The sequence below is a fragment of the Pongo pygmaeus genome, chromosome 5, assembly GCF_028885625.2.
Source record: "Pongo pygmaeus isolate AG05252 chromosome 5, NHGRI_mPonPyg2-v2.0_pri, whole genome shotgun sequence".
Taxonomy (NCBI): Eukaryota; Metazoa; Chordata; class Mammalia; order Primates; family Hominidae; genus Pongo; species Pongo pygmaeus.
In genome coordinates, this window is record NC_072378.2 from 118,985,812 (window position 1) to 119,004,470 (window position 18,659).

The following is an 18,659-nucleotide window of genomic DNA, read 5'->3' on the forward strand; positions in this document are numbered from 1 at the left end:
CAACTGGAGGGGCGGGCGTCGGCCGGATCGCGCCCTCCCGCCGCGGCCACGCCTCCCCGCCGCGGCCACGCCCCCGCCGCCCCTCTTCGCGTCGCCGCCGGCGGCCTCCGCGCGGGCCTCCCAGCCCTTATTCCACTCACTTTGTTCTCCGCCTTTGTCCTAATCCACACCAGCAGGTGGAGCCGCAGTTAAAGTTTCCGAGTCCATTCCGGGAGCGGGAGCCCATCTTGCTGGCTGCCGAGGCCCTCGCTGGAGGAGGAGGGTCAGAACTCGGGTGCAGCCAATCGAGGGCAACGCTGCTACTTATCAGAGCAGAATGGGCTGTAGTTTAGTGAAATAGGAAAGCTGCAAAACACTGTGGAGTGCTCCCGTGTAAATAAAAAGAGGAAAAAAAAGTTTCTCAAGTCGCCGCTGCACGACGTCGGGCCGGCGCTGGGGCGGGGGTCTGCGCTCTCCCGAGCGGCCGCGCGCTGGACTTTATTGTGCCGCAACCAGCCCCAGTTCCCATTGTTTGTGTTTTTTTCAAAATATGGCAAAGGTTCAGGTGAACAATGTAGTGGTGCTGGATAACCCTTCTCCTTTCTACAACCCGTTCCAGTTCGAGATCACCTTCGAGTGCATCGAGGACCTGTCTGAAGGTGAGTGCGGCGCCCGTGCGCCCGGGCTGTCAGTTGCGGGCTGCAGACGTTGAAAGTTTCCCGGGCCCGGCCTCGCGCTGGGCGGCTGTGTTCGGCGCTTGGCGGCCGCGGGCTGCTCTGCGGAGGGAAACTTGAAGTTGATGGACGACGGCCGCCGAGGCGCGCGCGGCTTTCCGCCGCAGCCCAGGCGCCTGCCGGGCTCAACTTGCGAGGAACTTGTTTGAGCGGAGGAGCGGAGGTAGCCATGTTGTCAGCTTTGTCTGCGGGCGGGCAGCTCGGAGCCCCGCACTCATGCCTGCTGCGCCTCCTGGGGTCGCGCCGGGTTGGCTCCGCGCCGCCAACAGCCTCCGCGACCCTCCGGGCCCGGGCACGAAGGCTGGGAAAGGAGAGGCTGTGCGTGTGGTCGCGCCGGCGAGTTCGGAGCGGAGCCATCTTACCCCGAGTCGAGAATTGGGCCAGCGACCCCGGCGCACGGCGCCTCCTCTTGCCCCGCCGCCCGCCTGCCCCCGGCGAAAGGCAGGCAGTCACTCTCGAGAGCTCACGGTGGAGTCGCCGCACTCTCCGGGCTGGCCATGCCTGGCCGCTTCGGGGAGGAGAGCGAGACTGTCCGGGCGCTGATTTCTGGCTTCCTCGACCAACCAGCGGGGGAGGCGGGCGCAGGCTCGGCCCCTCCGCGCCGCGGGCTGGGCGCCGGCGCTCCCCGGGGGCCGTGGGTCCTGTTCGGCCGGTCCTCCTCGGCCGGCGCCCGGGATGCGCCGGGATGCTGGCGCGCAGGCTCCCCAACCAACGTGGACTCCTTTCCCCTAATGACGAAAAGCTAATTTCAGGAAGAGAAATAGAGCTGAGCTAGGAAGTTACATTTAACCTAAGAGCAGAAATAAGATACTTAAATAATTTCCAGGACGTAATCTCTGCCTTATAAATAGTCTGAAGGAAGACTTTCTTCAAGACCGTGTTGAAATCTAAAATAACTCCACATCCAGATACAGAACACACCCTAAACATAAAACACAAACGTAGGCTAGGAAATTAAGGTAAACTCCTCATGTCAGTCCAAGAATTCTTGGTATTTTTTCTACATATATTTTAAGGTCTTAAAAATACGTATTTTTAATATGTTTAGTAATAAATATTTAGAAAGCTAAAACGACAATTATCTTTGCTTTAATTATATTTTACTAAAGTAATTCAGTGCTTCATTTGCCAGTTTTGAAGGGGAAATAGTTTAACTTCATCGATGAGGGACATACTTTGAACTAGAAGTATATGTAAAAAATGCATTGAAGATGATTTGGCTAATCGTGGCATGTAAAACTTTTCATTTTAAAAACTAGTTTTTAATCTCTAAAATATATATTATATGTAAGGTGTTAATTTTAATTATAAAACTATATATTCATTGTAATAAACTTTTAGAAAGTTGTACAGGCATATATAAAGTTAACAGTTCTCTGTACTCAGTGTCTTCCCCTATCTCCTTTCGGTAATCACAATTATTACTTTAACATGTGCCCCCGTGTGTTTTTTTTTTTAAACCTATATAGAGCATAAATGCACATACATATATAGGGCAAATTTTGAAAGATGATTCATTTATTAAAATAATTTCAAATAGGCCATTGATAACACTAAGGGGTATTTTTCTTATTACTCTGAAGTCATTTGATTACTCTCCTATGATACTACTATTAATATAAGCATTGCAGCTACCAGGCCCATTTTTCACACCCAACAGTAATTTTTTTTTATTGCCAACTGCATATAAAAATAGACAAAAGAAAAACCATTGATCGGTCCATTCCAACTTATACCACAGTGTTTTTCAGATATACCACCAGAAGTTCTTCAAATTACAGGTATTTCTCAAGTGATGCCTTCCATTTTAGGAGTCAGCTCTGAACAAAGAAGATAGATGACTCAGGATGTCGTTACAGGGCTTTTACATTGCATAGATGAAACCAGCCATTCATAAAGCCAAAACGTTCCATTTTTAACTGGGATCCATTCAGAACCCAGCTGAATCACATCAGGGTTTTACATTACTGGTGTCAAAAACATACTTACTTCCAATGGTATATTTCACTTCCCAGGCACCATTACTGAGCATTTATTTAGTATTTTAAAAAATATTTTAAGCTGAGTCATACCAAAGCTGCAAAGGAATCTTTCAAAAAGGTGCCATGCCTGTATACTCCACCTAGAGGCTATGTGGATTAAGGAAATTTTTACTTAGCAAAGGCTTCTAATAGGTTCCATACTTTTATATTACAGTTCTTTTAAAAATTCTGTTCTTAAAATTAAACTATAGAATTTTTTTCTTTTTAATGAGACAGTCTCGCTCTGGCACTCAGGCTGGATGGAGTACAGTGATGCAAACACAGCTGCTCCCTGCAGCCTCAACCTCCTGGGCTCAAGCAATCCTCCCACCTTAGCCTCCTGAATAGCTGGGCCCATAGTCAATGTGCCACCACATTGGGCTAATTTTTTAATTTTTTGTAGAGACGGAGTTTTGCCATGTTGCCCAAGCTGGTCTCGAACCCCTGGGCTCAAGGAGTCCTCCCACCCCTGCCTCCCAAAGTGTTGTGATTATAGTGAGCCCACTGCACCCAGCCCAAACTATAGAATATTTTGAAAAGAATTTTCTTTATAAGTTATTTTGCCTCAAGTCTCAAAGCAGAGTTTGGCCACCATTTTTCATACTTTATCAGTAGCCCCAAACATTCACTTTCCTTTAAGAGCTGCCCTGTAGCTTTGCTTCAGAAAAAGCCTTGAGGAATATCTGGTCTTAAGATAATTTCGTTCTTTGTAATATAGGGGTTAAGACAGCCTGAGACCCTCGCTGGATGTGCTTGATGGTCACCAAGACTGTACAAGTTTTGATTGACCATCCTGCCATTCTTAAATTTATATATATATATATCTTTATTACAGCTACTCTCAATTGAATACTTATAATATACCAGAATTGAGCATGGTGCTTCGTACTTTCCAACTTCAGCTTGTTCTAATTCCAAAGCCTACATACTTTAAACTAGACCACAAGTCTTCCCAAGTAGTGTAATTAGCTAAAAATTCTCTTGATGACTTCCCTCATTCACTCACTCTCACCACAAATGGAAATACTTTCAGGCTGGGTAAATCATTTAATCATGATTACTGTGATTAAATAAAAGTTAACTTTAAAATAAATGAACAAATTTCTTCACCTGAGAACTTATGTAAAACATCTGACCTTACCCTTCCTCCCTCAAATACAGGGGGCAGAGGAATTAAATGAAAGCTGGGTTAAAAAAAAAAAAAAAAAAAAAAACTGATGCCAATGTATAAAAAGGTACTGAGCGTGTAAAACCCAGTAACTGTAGCGAGCATCCCATAAACATAAAAATCAATGTACAAGTGTTCCCTGAGTTGCAGCCTATTCTTGTTAAGGCTAGATTATCTCTCCATCTCCTCTGCTCTCACTTCCCCTGCAAATAAATTCCCTTATTCCACTGCTAATTTCAGAGCTAGAAAGAATTTATCTTCCCAGTTAGGTTTTCAGAAGAAGCCCGGGGTTTGTAGTTACAGAGGCATAGGTTGGATTCTGATTCTTTGATGTACAAACTATGAATTTGTGTAGATTACTTAACCTCTCAGAGTCTCAACTTATTTGCATAATGGGGATAATTTGATCCATATGATAAAGCTGTTGAGGTTTGAACAATAGGTATGAAGTAGTAGGACTAATGCCAGTCCACAAATGCCAATTTATACCAGTTAGGATCAAGGGCATTATATGTAGTGATACAATTATATATGAAATTAAAATTTATGAGAACCTTTATGTAATAATTTTTTTTTTTTTTTTTTGAGACAATCTCGTTCCATTGCCCAGGCTGGAGTGTGGTGGCGTGATCTCGTCTCACTGCAACCTCCGCCTCCTGGGTTCAAGCGATTCTTGTGCCTCAGCCTCCCAAGTAGCTGGGACCACAGGCATGTGCCACCCCTAATTTTTGTATTTTTAGTAGAGATGGGGTTTCACCATGTTTGCCAGGCTGGTCTCGAACTCCTGACCTCAAGCCATCCAGCCACCTTAGCCTCCCACAATGCTGGGATTACAGGCGTGAGCCACTGCGCCCAGCCACTCTATGTGATAATTCTTAGTCTTATCCTCACTTGGCTAGTTTAGTACCTTTCACACCACTTTCTTAAAACAGTTTCTTCACTTGGCTTTTGGGTCTCCTACCTCATTTGCCACTTGTTTTGTAACTTACTTTATTTGTCCTCTTTGGAGGGCTCAAATCTCACTCCCTAGAGCAAGCCCATGTATTTTTATGGCTTTACATATCATTGACAGGTTCCAAATTTTTATCCTGCCTATTCAGTATCTCTACTTAGAAGCAGACATCTCAAATATGTCTAAAATGAACTCCTGATTGCTCCCCCACCCCACGTCACCCCCCTGCAAAAGTGGCTCCTGCTGCTTTCATCTTCAGAATTTTATCCAGAATATAACTGTTGCACAGCCCCATGGCCACATGAGGTCCATGCCACCATAATTTCTTGCCTCAATTGTTGAAATATTCTGTTTCTTCCTTGTCCTCTTACATTCTATATTGAACACAGCAATCAAAGCATTCCTTTTAAAATGAAAGTTGGCTCCTGTTACTGCTCTGCTCAAAATCCTCCGATGGCTTCCCATGCCACTCAGTGTGAAAGCCAGAGTCCTTATGATGGCCTTCAAAACCACATGATCTGGCTGTTCCCTCATCCTCAATCATAGGGTTCGGTGCTTTCCCCCTTCCTTTCTTTCTGCTCCAGCCCTAGCCTCCTTGCTTTTTCTTGCCAAGTATGCCCTACCTCTGGGCCTTTCTATTTGCTGTTCCCTCTGGTGAGATACTTATATTGCCTACTTTCTCTCTATCTCCATCAACAGATGATCTCAGGAGATGTCAGATGCAGCACCCTGCATCTGGAAGTGTGCTGGAAGCTGGAAATAGAAATGGTCTAGTTCTAGGACACAGCCATGACATAATAGGTCCTCAGAAAATGATTGCTGACTTAATAAGAGAAAATAAAAAAGGAGCTTTCAGTTGATTGTAGTTTACAATACAATATAAATAAGCAGTACGTTACTATTTCTATTATCAATTTAGGGAACAAAAATACCTACAGTTACACAAAAATGGCAACACATAGTGGCACTAACTAGATTGTCATGAGTGACCCAGAAACTCACCCTTTGGGAGTGCTTGTGTAACAGTGTGTTGAATGCAAGAGGCAGGCCCCACAGTGCAAAATACCCAAAGAAGATGAAGAGGTCTCTCAGAGATGGTTTGTATTACAGTTATCTTCTTCCCCAACTAAACAGGAGACTCCTCCAAAGAGTTCTGCTAATCTCTGGGTTCACTTCACAGAACACATTGTAAAACATGCTCAATAAAATCCGCTATATTGAATTACATATAACGCCTTGAATTGCACCTGAATGTCTTTTCCTCCTGCCTATCTCCACTGTGTATACTCTATTGGATCACGTGGTGTAAAGATCTTGGTTTCCTCTGCCCAATTTAAAGAATGTACGACACAGGGGGGTGCCGTAAGGGAGAAACCCTACCATTGTTCATTGACAGTTGATGAGCTGAAGCCACTTACTTCTGAGCCACAAGGGAGGTTTTACTAATAATTTTTCTACTTTGGAGCTCTGTGATTATTTGGATCTCTGCAGCGTAGTATAGGGCTGCCCTTCCAAAGTGTGTTGAGAAGGGTGTTAAAAGATGATATACAAAAAAAGGGGGATCCCATAGCCAAATAAATTTGGGAAATGCTGGATTAATGTTACTGGTGTTCTTTACTGAAGGATGTCTCAGAAAACTTACTATGCCAGCGTGCTTTATGAATCCTCAAGACAAGTTTTACAGCATTTCCCAAGTGTTTAGCTATGTTATGTTGTTTGTGAGGCACTGTCCAGGAACTAGTGTTTCACAAAAGAGTATTTTGAGAAACTCTGATCAAAGTATGAACTCTGGTAAGAACTTTATAAAGAGCATTTCACTGCCTTTCTGGATTGCTATGAGAAGCTAATTTTAACAGCCAGTAGGTGGCTAAGTGGACATTAAAAGGGTCTTTGATGTCATCTGGTAATGTAATTACTGAATATGAAATAATGCTTTGGTTTTTTAACCCTAGACTTGGAATGGAAAATTATCTATGTGGGCTCTGCAGAAAGTGAAGAATACGATCAAGTTTTAGACTCTGTTTTAGTGGGTCCTGTTCCTGCAGGAAGGCATATGTTTGTATTTCAGGTAAGATTATCTTGGTAAATGTGTATGCCAAATATGTTTCGAAGTAGACTATATTATCTATTATCTTATAACCCTTATCCCTTTCCTTTTGGGTTAAAGAACTGCTTCTGCTGCATTCACTTTTTATCTGTTTCCATCATGTTTTAGGCAGTCTCTGTGTCACAAAGGAACTCTTACTTCCTGGTTTTATATGCTAAGAGATGTTAATGTGATGTTTACTTTAGGGAGATGCACAACCTACAGTAAATTTTATATTGTATCATGGCACACAGGGTGGTGAATTTTGGGCTCTTCCTGTGAATAGCACCTCAGTATCAGACTTCCAAGGTGGCTGTCTAGCAACCCAAAACATGGATTCAAAATATCTAAAACTAACTGGCATTGTTAGTAATATGCATCTTCAGTTTATGGTTTCAGCCACTGTAACTGATGGTGATGTAACAAAAACAACTTTATTTCAGCATAATCAGTAGTTGAGCTAGGTTAACAGATATGTTTAGTGGATAGAGATGTGTGGTCTTGGGTCACTGGAATGACATTCCAGAGTTTACTAAAGCATCTTATAATCTACATTATCTTATAGAGGACTACTTTTGCAAATTTACTACCCCACTAGGTATTTGTGAGGAGAATTTCTAGTAATAAAAATTTTGTTCTTAGATACCATTGAGAGTATTTGGATCTATACCAAGGCTTCAGACATTGTCTTCTATATTCAAAAGTGTTATTTCTTTTAATCCATGTTAAATTGCTATATGGAACCATTCAGTTATTCCTCAGTTATGCATGCTTATTTATAAGGGAGATAGATATTTGTAATAGACCAAAGAGTGACTAGCCATAGGTTTTTTAAAACTACTATTAATTTCTGTTACAAGTATTTCAACCCAGCAATGTCCCATCAGTTAAGTGGAACTCACTGAAAAGACTTAATCCAGAAAGAAAATCTAACTCTTACCTATGCCTGACCTCTGTTTTCTCACTTCACAGATGGGACCAATTTAAATGAATACCGTTGGTCAAATAATCCCATCAGAAACTGGCAAAGAATCACTTAGACACATGCCATCTCTAGAGCTGCTACCTTTCCCTCCCCTATCCTAAATACAGAATTTAGAATCTTGGTTTCCTAGCCTTAGTACTTTTGATTAAAAAGCAACAAATAATTTACTGTATCTAAAGAAATAGCTAAGAAAAACTCAAATATACTAATCAAATATATGAATTAAAAGTGCTGTTAATCAAAGTTGTGAGTGCAGAACCCTGTAAAAGACATGGGTAACAGAATGCCCTGTTCTGTAGAAGGCAGCACTGCAGTTACAGATATAGGTCAAATCCCGACACCTCTGTATTAGCCATGTGTGGCTTTACCTCCCTAACCTCCTCCCTTAGTCACTCCAGTCTTCTATAAAATGTGGATAATATTCTATCTCATTAAAATGTTACGGGGAATAAAACAGTATAATCAGTCACTCATAAATAGTGCCCTATTCCTAAAATTAGTACTACATTTTTATTCTCTTAACTTCTTGAAATTGTTATATAAAAAAGCAGGACTTGCTTTGACCCACAGGCCTAAGGAACCCATACTTTACTGATAATTCATGATACAGTAAAAGAAACCTGGGTTAACATGTACTGATAATACCTTTTTTTTTTTTTTTTTGCTACTATAAGAACTTACAAATAAATGCCTTGTTATTGAAACAAACCCTTGAAAATCTTTTGTGTTTGTTATTAAGCATACTCCTAAGCTTTTCGCTGAAAGTGCTGTAGAAAAAAATGTATTCAAAAGTATTTCCTGCTGGTGATCTTCAAGTAGTTTTACCTTGGTGTCAGTGTACATGTTGCCAAAAAGAACAGAGGAGGTACTGTATATTCAGCCTAAAGGTTTTACAAAATTTACCATTATCAACAGAAAGAGACTAAATTACACCTTTTGTTTTGTGTTTTAAAACTACTGTAGTAATCTCCTGGTCTGCCATGAGTTTGCCTCTCTAAATAGTTAAACATGTCTTTCTTCTGAGTGAGTCAAAGGCTAGCAGGAAGATGTCCAGACATCTGCCTAGTATTGCCAGCTAGAGTCAAAACAAAGATCTCTGCTCATTACTTCTGCATCCTAAATTATTTGAAAGGCCTGCAAGCTTCTCTACTCAAATTTGCTCAAACTGAATCTTTTTCAAATTGTAAAATGCTTTTTAAAAGATGTTTTATATTTACAACAGATTTTAAAACAGAAACATGCCTAGAACCAATTTACTGAAGGGAACCAATTTACTGAAGGGAAGGGGAAGAGTTCTCTTAGCAGTACTGAACTATTATATATTTCCCATCTCCATCCACTTCAGGTATATTAGAATCTGTTTGGGTACACTGGAAGTAATCTAACCCCTCTGTGCAGGGGTGTGTAGAATCTCTAAGACAAACAGCATATTCTCCAGGACAAGGCTGGCTGTCCCTATCCTGGTGTCTCGCCAAGAGATCATAAACCCCTTCAGGGCAGGAACTGATTTACGAATGAATTCCAAAATACTAAGTGCTCAGAGCTGAGCCACACATGAGATTATAAAGATGAACTGGATGGGACTCCTGCCCTGGATAAAGCATAGCATCTAGAAGACTGAAAAATAAACATGTTTAGATCGCAGGGCATACGTTCTCAGATAATTTGTGACAAGAAATATCAGCACATAAAAAAGGAATCTATTGATTCTGCCTTCTGAGTTAGAAAGGGTGTCACTGAGAATACACTCGATGTAAGCTCCAGAAAAGATTAAAAGATGAATTTTTCAGGATGTGAGAGAAGGACCTTTCAGGCCAAGGGAACAGTATGTTAGAAGCACAGGGGGTGAAATATTTCTTTTTTAAATTTGTTTTTGTAGAGATGGGGTTTCGCCATGTGGCCCAGGATAATCTCAAATTCCTGGGCTCAAGTGATCCGCCCACCTTAGCCTCCCAAAGTGCTAGGATTACAGGCGTGAGCCACCGTGCTCGGACAGAGCATGAAAGATTATCACCATGTTTTAAAGAACCTGTGTGATTCATATCTCTAGAACAAGGGTGGAGTTAAAGGAGGTATGAATGGAGATGTTGGTTGGAGACAAACTGAGAAGGGCCTTGTCAATGAAGTTAAAGAACTGAGATTTTATCCCTTAGAAAAGGGAATACTCATCGAGGGTTTTAATAATCTGAGGTTTTAAAACCAAAGAGAAAGGAGAACAGATCTGTGTTAATGCTGGTAGCAGTGCAAATGATAGGCTAGAGCTGGGAAGATCAGTTAGAAAATTCTAAGCAATATTCCAGATAGGAGATGACATGAATTCAGCCTCCAGAAATGAAAAAAATGTTGAGACTGACTAGATGTAGGAGATAAGGGAGTGAGGTTTTTAGCCTAGGACACTGGGTAGCGATTTTATGCCTTTTTGTATCATCTACCTGTGTTAGGCATACAGTAAACATCAGTCTTCAATCTTCCCAAGCTAAGGCATTGGCTAAAGTGCTCATCTAGGCCCAGGAATATTCCTTGGTGCCCTGGCAACAGGTAAGCTAATTTGCTGGGACTTGATCCATTTACCACCCAGAATGGCTGCCTCAGATGCCTCAGCCATCACTGCCTGTGTTCCCCAGTCTATGGCTCCTTCCATCCGGTCGTCTCATTACTACCTGCACACTACCGTGGATGGGGCCCTGCCCTTCACTCATGCTGTTAGTCTAGTCTAACTCAATTTACCTTCTGCATTCCTCAAGGTTCACCTTACAATAGCTTGATTTAAAACAAGGTCTTTGACATCTGCCTAAAGCAATCTTTACCTTCACTGGTTTCCACGTTATGTGTGGTTTAAAGAGCATACTATATTGTAGAGTCTAGCAAAGTAACTATTCATAATAGAGGATATTAATATTTTTGAAAATCTGCTATGTAGCTATTTCCATCTCATTTTCAGTTTTGTTTTGTTTGAGATGGAGTCTCACTCTGTCGCCAGGCTGGAGTGCAGTAGTGTGATCTCAGCTCACTGCAACTTCCACCTCCTGGGTTCAAGCGATTCTCCGGCCTCAGCCTCCCAAGTAGCTGGGACTACGGGCGCACGCCACCATGCCCAGCTAATTTTTGTGTTTTTAATAGAGATGGGGTTTCATCATGTTGGCCAGGATGGTCTCAATCTCTTGACCTCATGATTCACCTGCCTTGGCCTCCCAAAGTGCTGGGATTACAAGTGTGAGCCACCGCACCCAGCCTCATTTTCAGTTTTATACTAATTTACTATTAGAATACCTGTGGGGGTGGTTGAGTGGGTATGAGAATATAAGTATCTTAGGTTGAAGAGGGAAACTGGTATAATAAACGTTTGTGGCCAACAGTCTATGAGGAGATAATTTAATACTTACTAATTTAGGTCTGAAAATTATGACTGAAAAGGTTAAAATCAATTGCTGACTATAAAGGTTTTATAATGAATAGTGTATAATCCTTCATGAACCACCATGCAGTGTAGCCAGAATTTCTTCCTTTTACAAGTGTAGTCATGATTTCAAGTATCAAGGGTCCTTACATATATTGTGGCAAAACATGAACTGTCTTTTGCAGCTTATTATAAGTCAGTCAGAAATGAGCATTTTCCTTCCCAGTATGATTTCCAAGTTTTTCTTGTTGCATCCTCAACTGATGGTTCTAGGTAACTGAAACTCCAGTCTTGCCTGCCACTAACAGCCTTTTGTGGGTGTGTGTGTTTCTTTTCTTTTTAATTTATTCTAGGCTGATGCACCTAATCCAGGACTCATTCCAGATGCAGATGCAGTAGGCGTAACTGTTGTGCTAATTACTTGTACCTATCGAGGACAAGAATTTATTAGAGTTGGCTATTATGTAAATAATGAATATACTGAGACAGAATTAAGGGAAAATCCGCCAGTAAAACCAGACTTTTCTAAGGTAATGTTCTTACTATTCCTTTTTAACTACTTTTACTATGCAATTTTTAAAGCAGTTGCTATTGCAATTTCATAGTATACTATTAAAATGGCTTTGAGATAAATCTGAGGTCCTTATGCCAACTGGGCAAACTAATTATTGTTCCATTACCATGGATGACTTCAAACCCTACCTTCAGATGAGTCATTAGTAATTAATGTAGGCAGACACCTTGAGCATCTCTGGTTTAGAAAAATGAAAGTACCACTTTTTTTTCTGAGATGGTATCCTGCTCTGTTGCTCAGGCTGGAGTGCAGTGGCGTGATCTCGGCTCACTGCAACCTCTGCCTCCTAGGTTCAAGCGATTCTCCTGCCTCAGCCTCCCAAGTAGCTGGGACTACAGGTGTATACCAACACGCCCAGATAATTTTTGTATTTTTAGTAGAGATGGAGTTTCACCATGTTGGCCTGGCTAGTCTCCAACTCCTGACCTCAAGTGATCTGCCTACCTCGATCTCCCAAAGTGCTGGGATTACAGGTGTGAGCCACCACGCCCAGCGAAAGTACTTCTTGTAAGAGACAGGCCTTTGTTTATGGCTTTCTTTATAGCATTTCCCATATTGATTATTCCCATCATGATTCTGTTCATTTCAACCTTTAGGACATACAAATGCATTTTTGTTGTACTAATTATTCAATGATGATATTTTTGTGTGTAACTCTTCCCAAAATTATGAGAGAAAGTTTTGTGTTTGTTTTTCCTATGAATACAGTTATCTCAAAACACCTATGTGCTTTATCTGCTATTCTTAGAAGTTAAACTAACGGTCTTAAATATTTCTGTTACTGAAAACAGCTTAAATTCTGAGTGAGAAGCTGAAATCTAGGATTCAGCATTCTTAAAGATACTTACTGTTTTTTCATTTTTCACTGGGAACTATAACAGTTTGGTAACTGGTGATTTTGTGAGAGTGCAGAGTAAATGAAGTTGAACATGATACTCTATCTGCCAGACCATGCAAGAAAAATTACATGGCAATAGAATAGAATGTTCTCATGTTCTCCTTTCTGATAATAAGGCGGGACTATTTTTCACCCTTGTTGTGGTACCTTCTATTGATCCAATTTGTTATCTCTGAAGCACCTTATGTAGCACAAAAGAAACGGGACTGTTTCTAAGAATGAGCCATCTTTAAAAGGTGTAGGAAACCATTAATAAGTTGTATTTGACAATTTTTCATTTTCCTTTGAAAACATACTAAACAACATAGTAGCTTGTTAAAGCATCTTCTAAAGCATTCACTTTCAAAAAAGAGGAGATTCTTTCTTTTAGAAAACAGAAGTATAGGAGTTAAATGGTTAAAAAGCCAGATGAATCCCCTCAGATTCTCCGTATCTTGTTTCTGTTCGTCTAAAATAACTTCTTTGCTACAGCCCTAGTCGTTACATCTTATTAGTTATATTTAAGTTACTTAACTTGAATTATACCTTTGTATATGAACTTAGCCCTTTAGGAGTACTAACATGAACCATTTTATTAAGCTTCTATTTGTATATAGTGATTTAACTTTCTTAGTGTTTACCATTTGTATGTTTCCTTTTTCCTCTAGCTTCAAAGGAATATTTTGGCATCTAATCCCAGGGTCACAAGATTCCACATTAATTGGGAAGATAACACAGAAAAACTGGAAGATGCAGAGAGCAGTAATCCAAATCTACAGTCACTTCTTTCAACAGATGCATTACCTTCAGCATCAAAGGGATGGTCCACATCAGAAAACTCACTAAATGTCATGTTAGAATCCCACATGGACTGCATGTGACCACCTACCATCCCTTTAGTACAAATTAAGCTATTAAAAATACACAGAACTATTTCCCTGAAATTCCGTAAGTACATAGTCAAAACACAATGTGAAGAATTTGTTTAAAAACATCCTGTAGAAAGTTTATAAGAAAACCAGTATTTGAACAAATTGTGGAATATAAATACAACTATTTTTAAGTAATTTTTTTCTCTAATGTGTTATTTTATTTGTTCTGAAACTAATCTGATTAAAGCATATATATTATTTTCTTCTCCTTTATATGTAATGAAAGCACTTATAAAGAAACATGAATCATTAGACCAGGTTGTAAAGATGTCTCGGCCTCCCAGACAAAGTCTTTGGACCACTATTTTACTGGCCTTTGAAAGAACAAAGTTTACTTCAACTAAAATGTTTCTTCCTGTGAAGACATATAGTATCATTTTAATTTAAGGGGCAGATTTCCATTCTTTTTTGGCATGTCCTTAAAAAGAGGATTTGAAATCAACTATATGCTACCAAGAACTTTAGGATCCAATTTTCCAAGCCACCGTGAAGCCTCTTATGGCTACTATTATAGTTCATGTGATGGTGGACAGCATTTGGTTTGCTTGGTAAGAGAAGAACAAATATGGCTAATTGTTAATAAGGTCCCCTGGCTATGGTTTTTGTTCTTATAACAGAGTTTAGAATATCAGAGCATTTCTTGAATCATACATCATTATTGCCCAGTGAATTCAAGACCAAATACAATATCGGGAGAAAATACAAACTCCCTATGTTTAAGAATAGGAGATTATAATGGCTCAAATTGGTTCATTTGATTTCTAAAAATACCATGAACTTTAAAAATTCTTTTAATAGATCATGTTATTGGCAGTATTTATATAAAAACCATGGATTTAGAAAGGTATATTTAGCTTCATTATAATAGATACGTTACTATTTTGGAAATAGATATATTTTCACACCTGTAGTACTCTTCCCCATTTCCTCTGACACTCATGCAGAATGAGATCAGGCATATTTGTGGTTGACATACTCTAGACAGCTTTTCCAACAAGTCTTTGAAAAGCAATCTTGGAAAGGAATTCATTAACTAAATGGGGTAAAAGGTTTCTTTTTCTTTGAGAGTTAAGTCCTTCCTCAAAAATTTTCTTATGCTCCATAAAATTGAAGTAGAATATTTTCATTATTCTTGCAGCTAAGCAAGACAGCCATATGATGCAGGTTATGCAGTGCCTTCATATCTAAAACTTTTATACTGCACTTTTTAAAGCTTTTATGTTGAGGAAAGGAAAAGGGCATTTGTCTAAACATGGATTCTGAGTTGTATATATTTCCTATCATTCTAAAAAAGTAAATTTGTGAAGCAAAGTTTTGCCAGATGTTAAACTTTGAATTTAATACACCAGATTATTAAAATATTGTCCATTAACTAGTTCATAGATTTTAAAAGTAAAATACTTCTGACTGTTAAAACTATATAAAGAAAATCTCATTTGTCTAATTGCAATTAAAAGAAAAATGTTAAAATATTAAAATGAAAATAAAAGCATTACTTTCCAACAAAGAGCTTAGTGGTTAATATAATAGGAACAACATTATGTGCTTATTAGAAATAAAGCATATATAGCCAAATCACCAAATAAAGCCATTTACTGCTGAGTTTTTATTCTGACTATAACAATCTATTTGTAGTGACATCAAACGGTTAGGTTTTTGTATCAATTTGTAAATGGACAACCAATTTTCACTTGAGCTTGGGACATGCGAACCATTACCTTTTGTTTTCTTAAATTTTATCACTCTAAGAATTTTTTTAATGACTGAAAATAGATTTAGACTTCAAACATTAGAAACTAAGAAACTGTAGCACATAAGTTTTTTTTCCCCCCGGTCTAGCGTCATTTGCCGATACTGTATCTGAAGAACTATTTTCCACCCTTTTGATCATAGTAAATAGCTGTGTCCTGAGAATATAAACATGAACCAATGACTTATGCCACTAAGATGGAGGCATTAAGGGTATTATTTGGGCTGAGAAAACATTCCAGAAGTCTGAAGAAGTATGCATGCATTTATTTGCCCATTCATAACCTTATACAACTTTAGGCTCCCATATAACTATACCCTCTAATTTTAGGATTTGCGGTTTCTAGCTTTCCCAAGAATGTCTATGGCAGCAGTTATCAAAACTTTTTACCATAATCCATGGTATAAAAAACTTAGGGCCGGGCGCAGTGGCTCATGCCTGTAATCCCAGCACTTGAGGAGGCTGAGGTGGGTGGATCACTTGAGGTCAGGAGTTCAAGACCAGCCTGGCCAACATGGTGAAACCCTGTCTCTACTAAAAATACAAAAATTAGCCAGGTGCGGTGGTGCAGACCCATAATCCCAGTTACTCAGGAGGCTGAGGCAGGAGAATCACTTGAACCTAGGAAGCAGAGGTTGCAGTGAGCTGAGATTGCATCACTGCACTCCAGCCTGGGCGACAGCACTAGACTCTATCTCAAAAACAAACAAAAAAGACTCCATAACAAGTTTATATTTATGTTAAAAAATTTCATGAAAACGCAACCTTAGTGCACCTTTACTATGCAGTATTTTGGTATTTTTTTTATTGTATTTTACTTTGAAAGTGCTGGTTTTGACCCACTGAATTGACTTTTATGACTCTAATGGGTTGCAATACACAATCTGAAGAAAGGCTAGTCTGGCCCTTTGGGTAGACCAGAAGTAGCAATAACTATTCTATAACCGTAAAATTTATATTCCCTATACTTGTTCTCTCATATTTGGATTACGATCTTTGCATTAAAAAGGAGGAAATGTGCTAATATACTTTTATACTAATTCACTAATCCAGTGAATCAGCAGCAATTCACTTTCAAACTGCCCAAATACTCTGAAATTACCAATCATCCACTTAGATGGCTTGGACTCATTTCTTGACACTCTACATAATTACTTAAACATTCCACATAATTACTTGGGAAGCATCTTTGTTATTGGTGTCATTTTATACAGAACTCTAGAACACTGGGTCATACGGATTTAAAACACATGGGAAATATTCTTTATATATTCTTGCCTAGTATCCTGAAGTTTGTCTACCCTTAATTCCAAAAATCCATTCTTGTCAATGGTTAATATACTGTTTAGTTATATTTCAAAACCTGAGACCCCCTTAACAGTTTTCCACTTATAAAGGACCATTAATTGGCCATTTTCTGTTGTATGATAAATTTTAAAGTGTAAGTTTCTCATTAGAAATTTGAGCATTCATTAGCCCAGTGGAAGTTAATCTGACTCCCTTAACAAGTAGCAAACATTTTTAAAATGTGTGAAGCCAAGGGTCTGTTTTCAGAAGAACAGAAACATTACCCAATCAAAACTGTAAAAATACAAAATAGCATCAAACATATTTTTTAAAATAATTTTTTTCTAAATTCCCTGGGTCACTTTATTTATAATCAAATCTTGACATTCCACCTGCAAAGGCTTTTAAGTGTACTTGCTAAAGAATCATTACAACTTATGAATGAAGCTCCACATTGCAATGATGGAAGTATATTTTCCAAATATTAATAAACATTCCCTACCTAAGAAATTTCAGTAGGAGCTACTGTTGCCTATCAGATTTATGAGCATGAAAATGCCTTAAGCTCTATGCCATCTATCTACTTGGTAAAGTGAAATATCCCCCTCTTTAGTTTAACATTCTGGTTGCTGAGTCTTGATAAAATGCCAGATGATACGGACTTTTTCCTGCATAAACGTATGAAGGTAATCACTAGAGAATGAGAAAATTGAATAGGATTGTTCAAAACTAAGATGCAAAGTGAAGGTGGAGCTTTCAAGATATTTTGTTAGAGCTACCAAAATAACACTGCATATTTCCTTCCATTTTTAGCGGTAACTCAAAAATTAGCTTGAAATTTATCCTATTATAGGTAGTTTTTCATTAGAAAAAACCATTGTGTTAACTTCTGAAGTAATGTTAAATTACTTGAAATTGTCACATACAATACCTGCACTAGTAGATCCAATTCCTGTGGTCAGCACAGATCTTGGTGTAATCTTTGCTGCATATTTGAGGAATTGAGATTTCCCTGTGCCAGGATCCCCAACCAATAAAAGATGAGATTCACCTAGGAAAAAGCAAATATATCAAGTTTTAAATTTCTATAAAAGGGCCCATGAATAATTAGAAAATGGTCCATTTGGAATGCCAACAAAATATTACATAGTATTTTTACTGTGTACTTTTACACAGGGTCGTTTGAGAAAGGATTTAACTAGAAAATCCTTAGAAAGTTAACTGTCATAAACAGTCTTTAATTGATTACTAAATGTGACATAGAATCTAAATTCTATTAATTAATTATGTGCTATTTCCAGATGTTCAGGCCTATGTTTAACATTTTAAAAAATATCTGGGGCCAGATGTGGTGGCTCACACTTGTAATCCCAGCATTTGGGAGGCCAAGGCAGGAGGGTCACTTGAGCTTGGAAATGTGAGACCAGCCTGGGCAAGACTCCCTCTCTACAAAAACAAATAAAAAATGTTTGGCTTGTAAAGTTTCTGATTTACTCTATTTTTAAATATCAAACTACTATGATTAAATCCTTGCATACAAGCCATATAAGTATTTTATTCTATTTTTATTTAAGCACTTAGAAGTATTAGGGATTTTACAAGTACTTTATAAATATCAAATTACGTATGATGGCAACAGTTAAGACCTTTTCATTTATGAAAATTTTAGTAACTTAGTAAAATATGTATCTTAAAATAAGTACTCATTTTGCAAATGTAACATAAATAACATGTGCATATCCTGTGGTACATATGATTTCACTGACCAAGTTTCTTCAGCAATTCTCAAGTGTTTCCTAAATACATTAATAGGAAACCCCTATTTAAGCTCAACATTTGGCAGAGTGCCTTGCAAAACAGTAGGTGATCAAAACATATAAGGACAGCTTATACTTACTATTCTATACTGTACTATAT

General features: G+C 38.8%; 2 protein-coding genes across 4 annotated transcripts in view; one reads left to right on the forward strand and one right to left on the reverse strand.

Moving 5' to 3' along the window:
- The window catches only part of MCM9 (minichromosome maintenance 9 homologous recombination repair factor), a 122,184-nt gene that overhangs the window by 80,957 nt on the left and 22,568 nt on the right, over nucleotides 1-18,659 (reverse strand). For 2 of the 3 annotated variants that reach the window (XM_054493084.2, XM_063666538.1), the window contains exon 7: nucleotides 17,674-17,793. In XM_054493084.2, coding sequence (XP_054349059.2) covers nucleotides 17,674-17,793 — 120 coding nt within the window. Of the gene's footprint in view, nucleotides 1-425; nucleotides 1,442-17,673; nucleotides 17,794-18,659 lie in introns of those variants that run through there. The other variant, XM_063666537.1, reaches the window with a different exon arrangement.
- Nucleotides 191-15,212, forward strand: ASF1A (anti-silencing function 1A histone chaperone). The gene is made up of 4 exons (XM_054493086.2): nucleotides 191-638; nucleotides 6,807-6,922; nucleotides 11,676-11,852; nucleotides 13,442-15,212. The coding sequence occupies exons 1-4, from the start codon at nucleotides 530-532 to the stop codon at nucleotides 13,652-13,654; spliced, it is 615 nt and encodes a 204-aa protein (XP_054349061.1). The 5' UTR covers nucleotides 191-529; the 3' UTR covers nucleotides 13,655-15,212.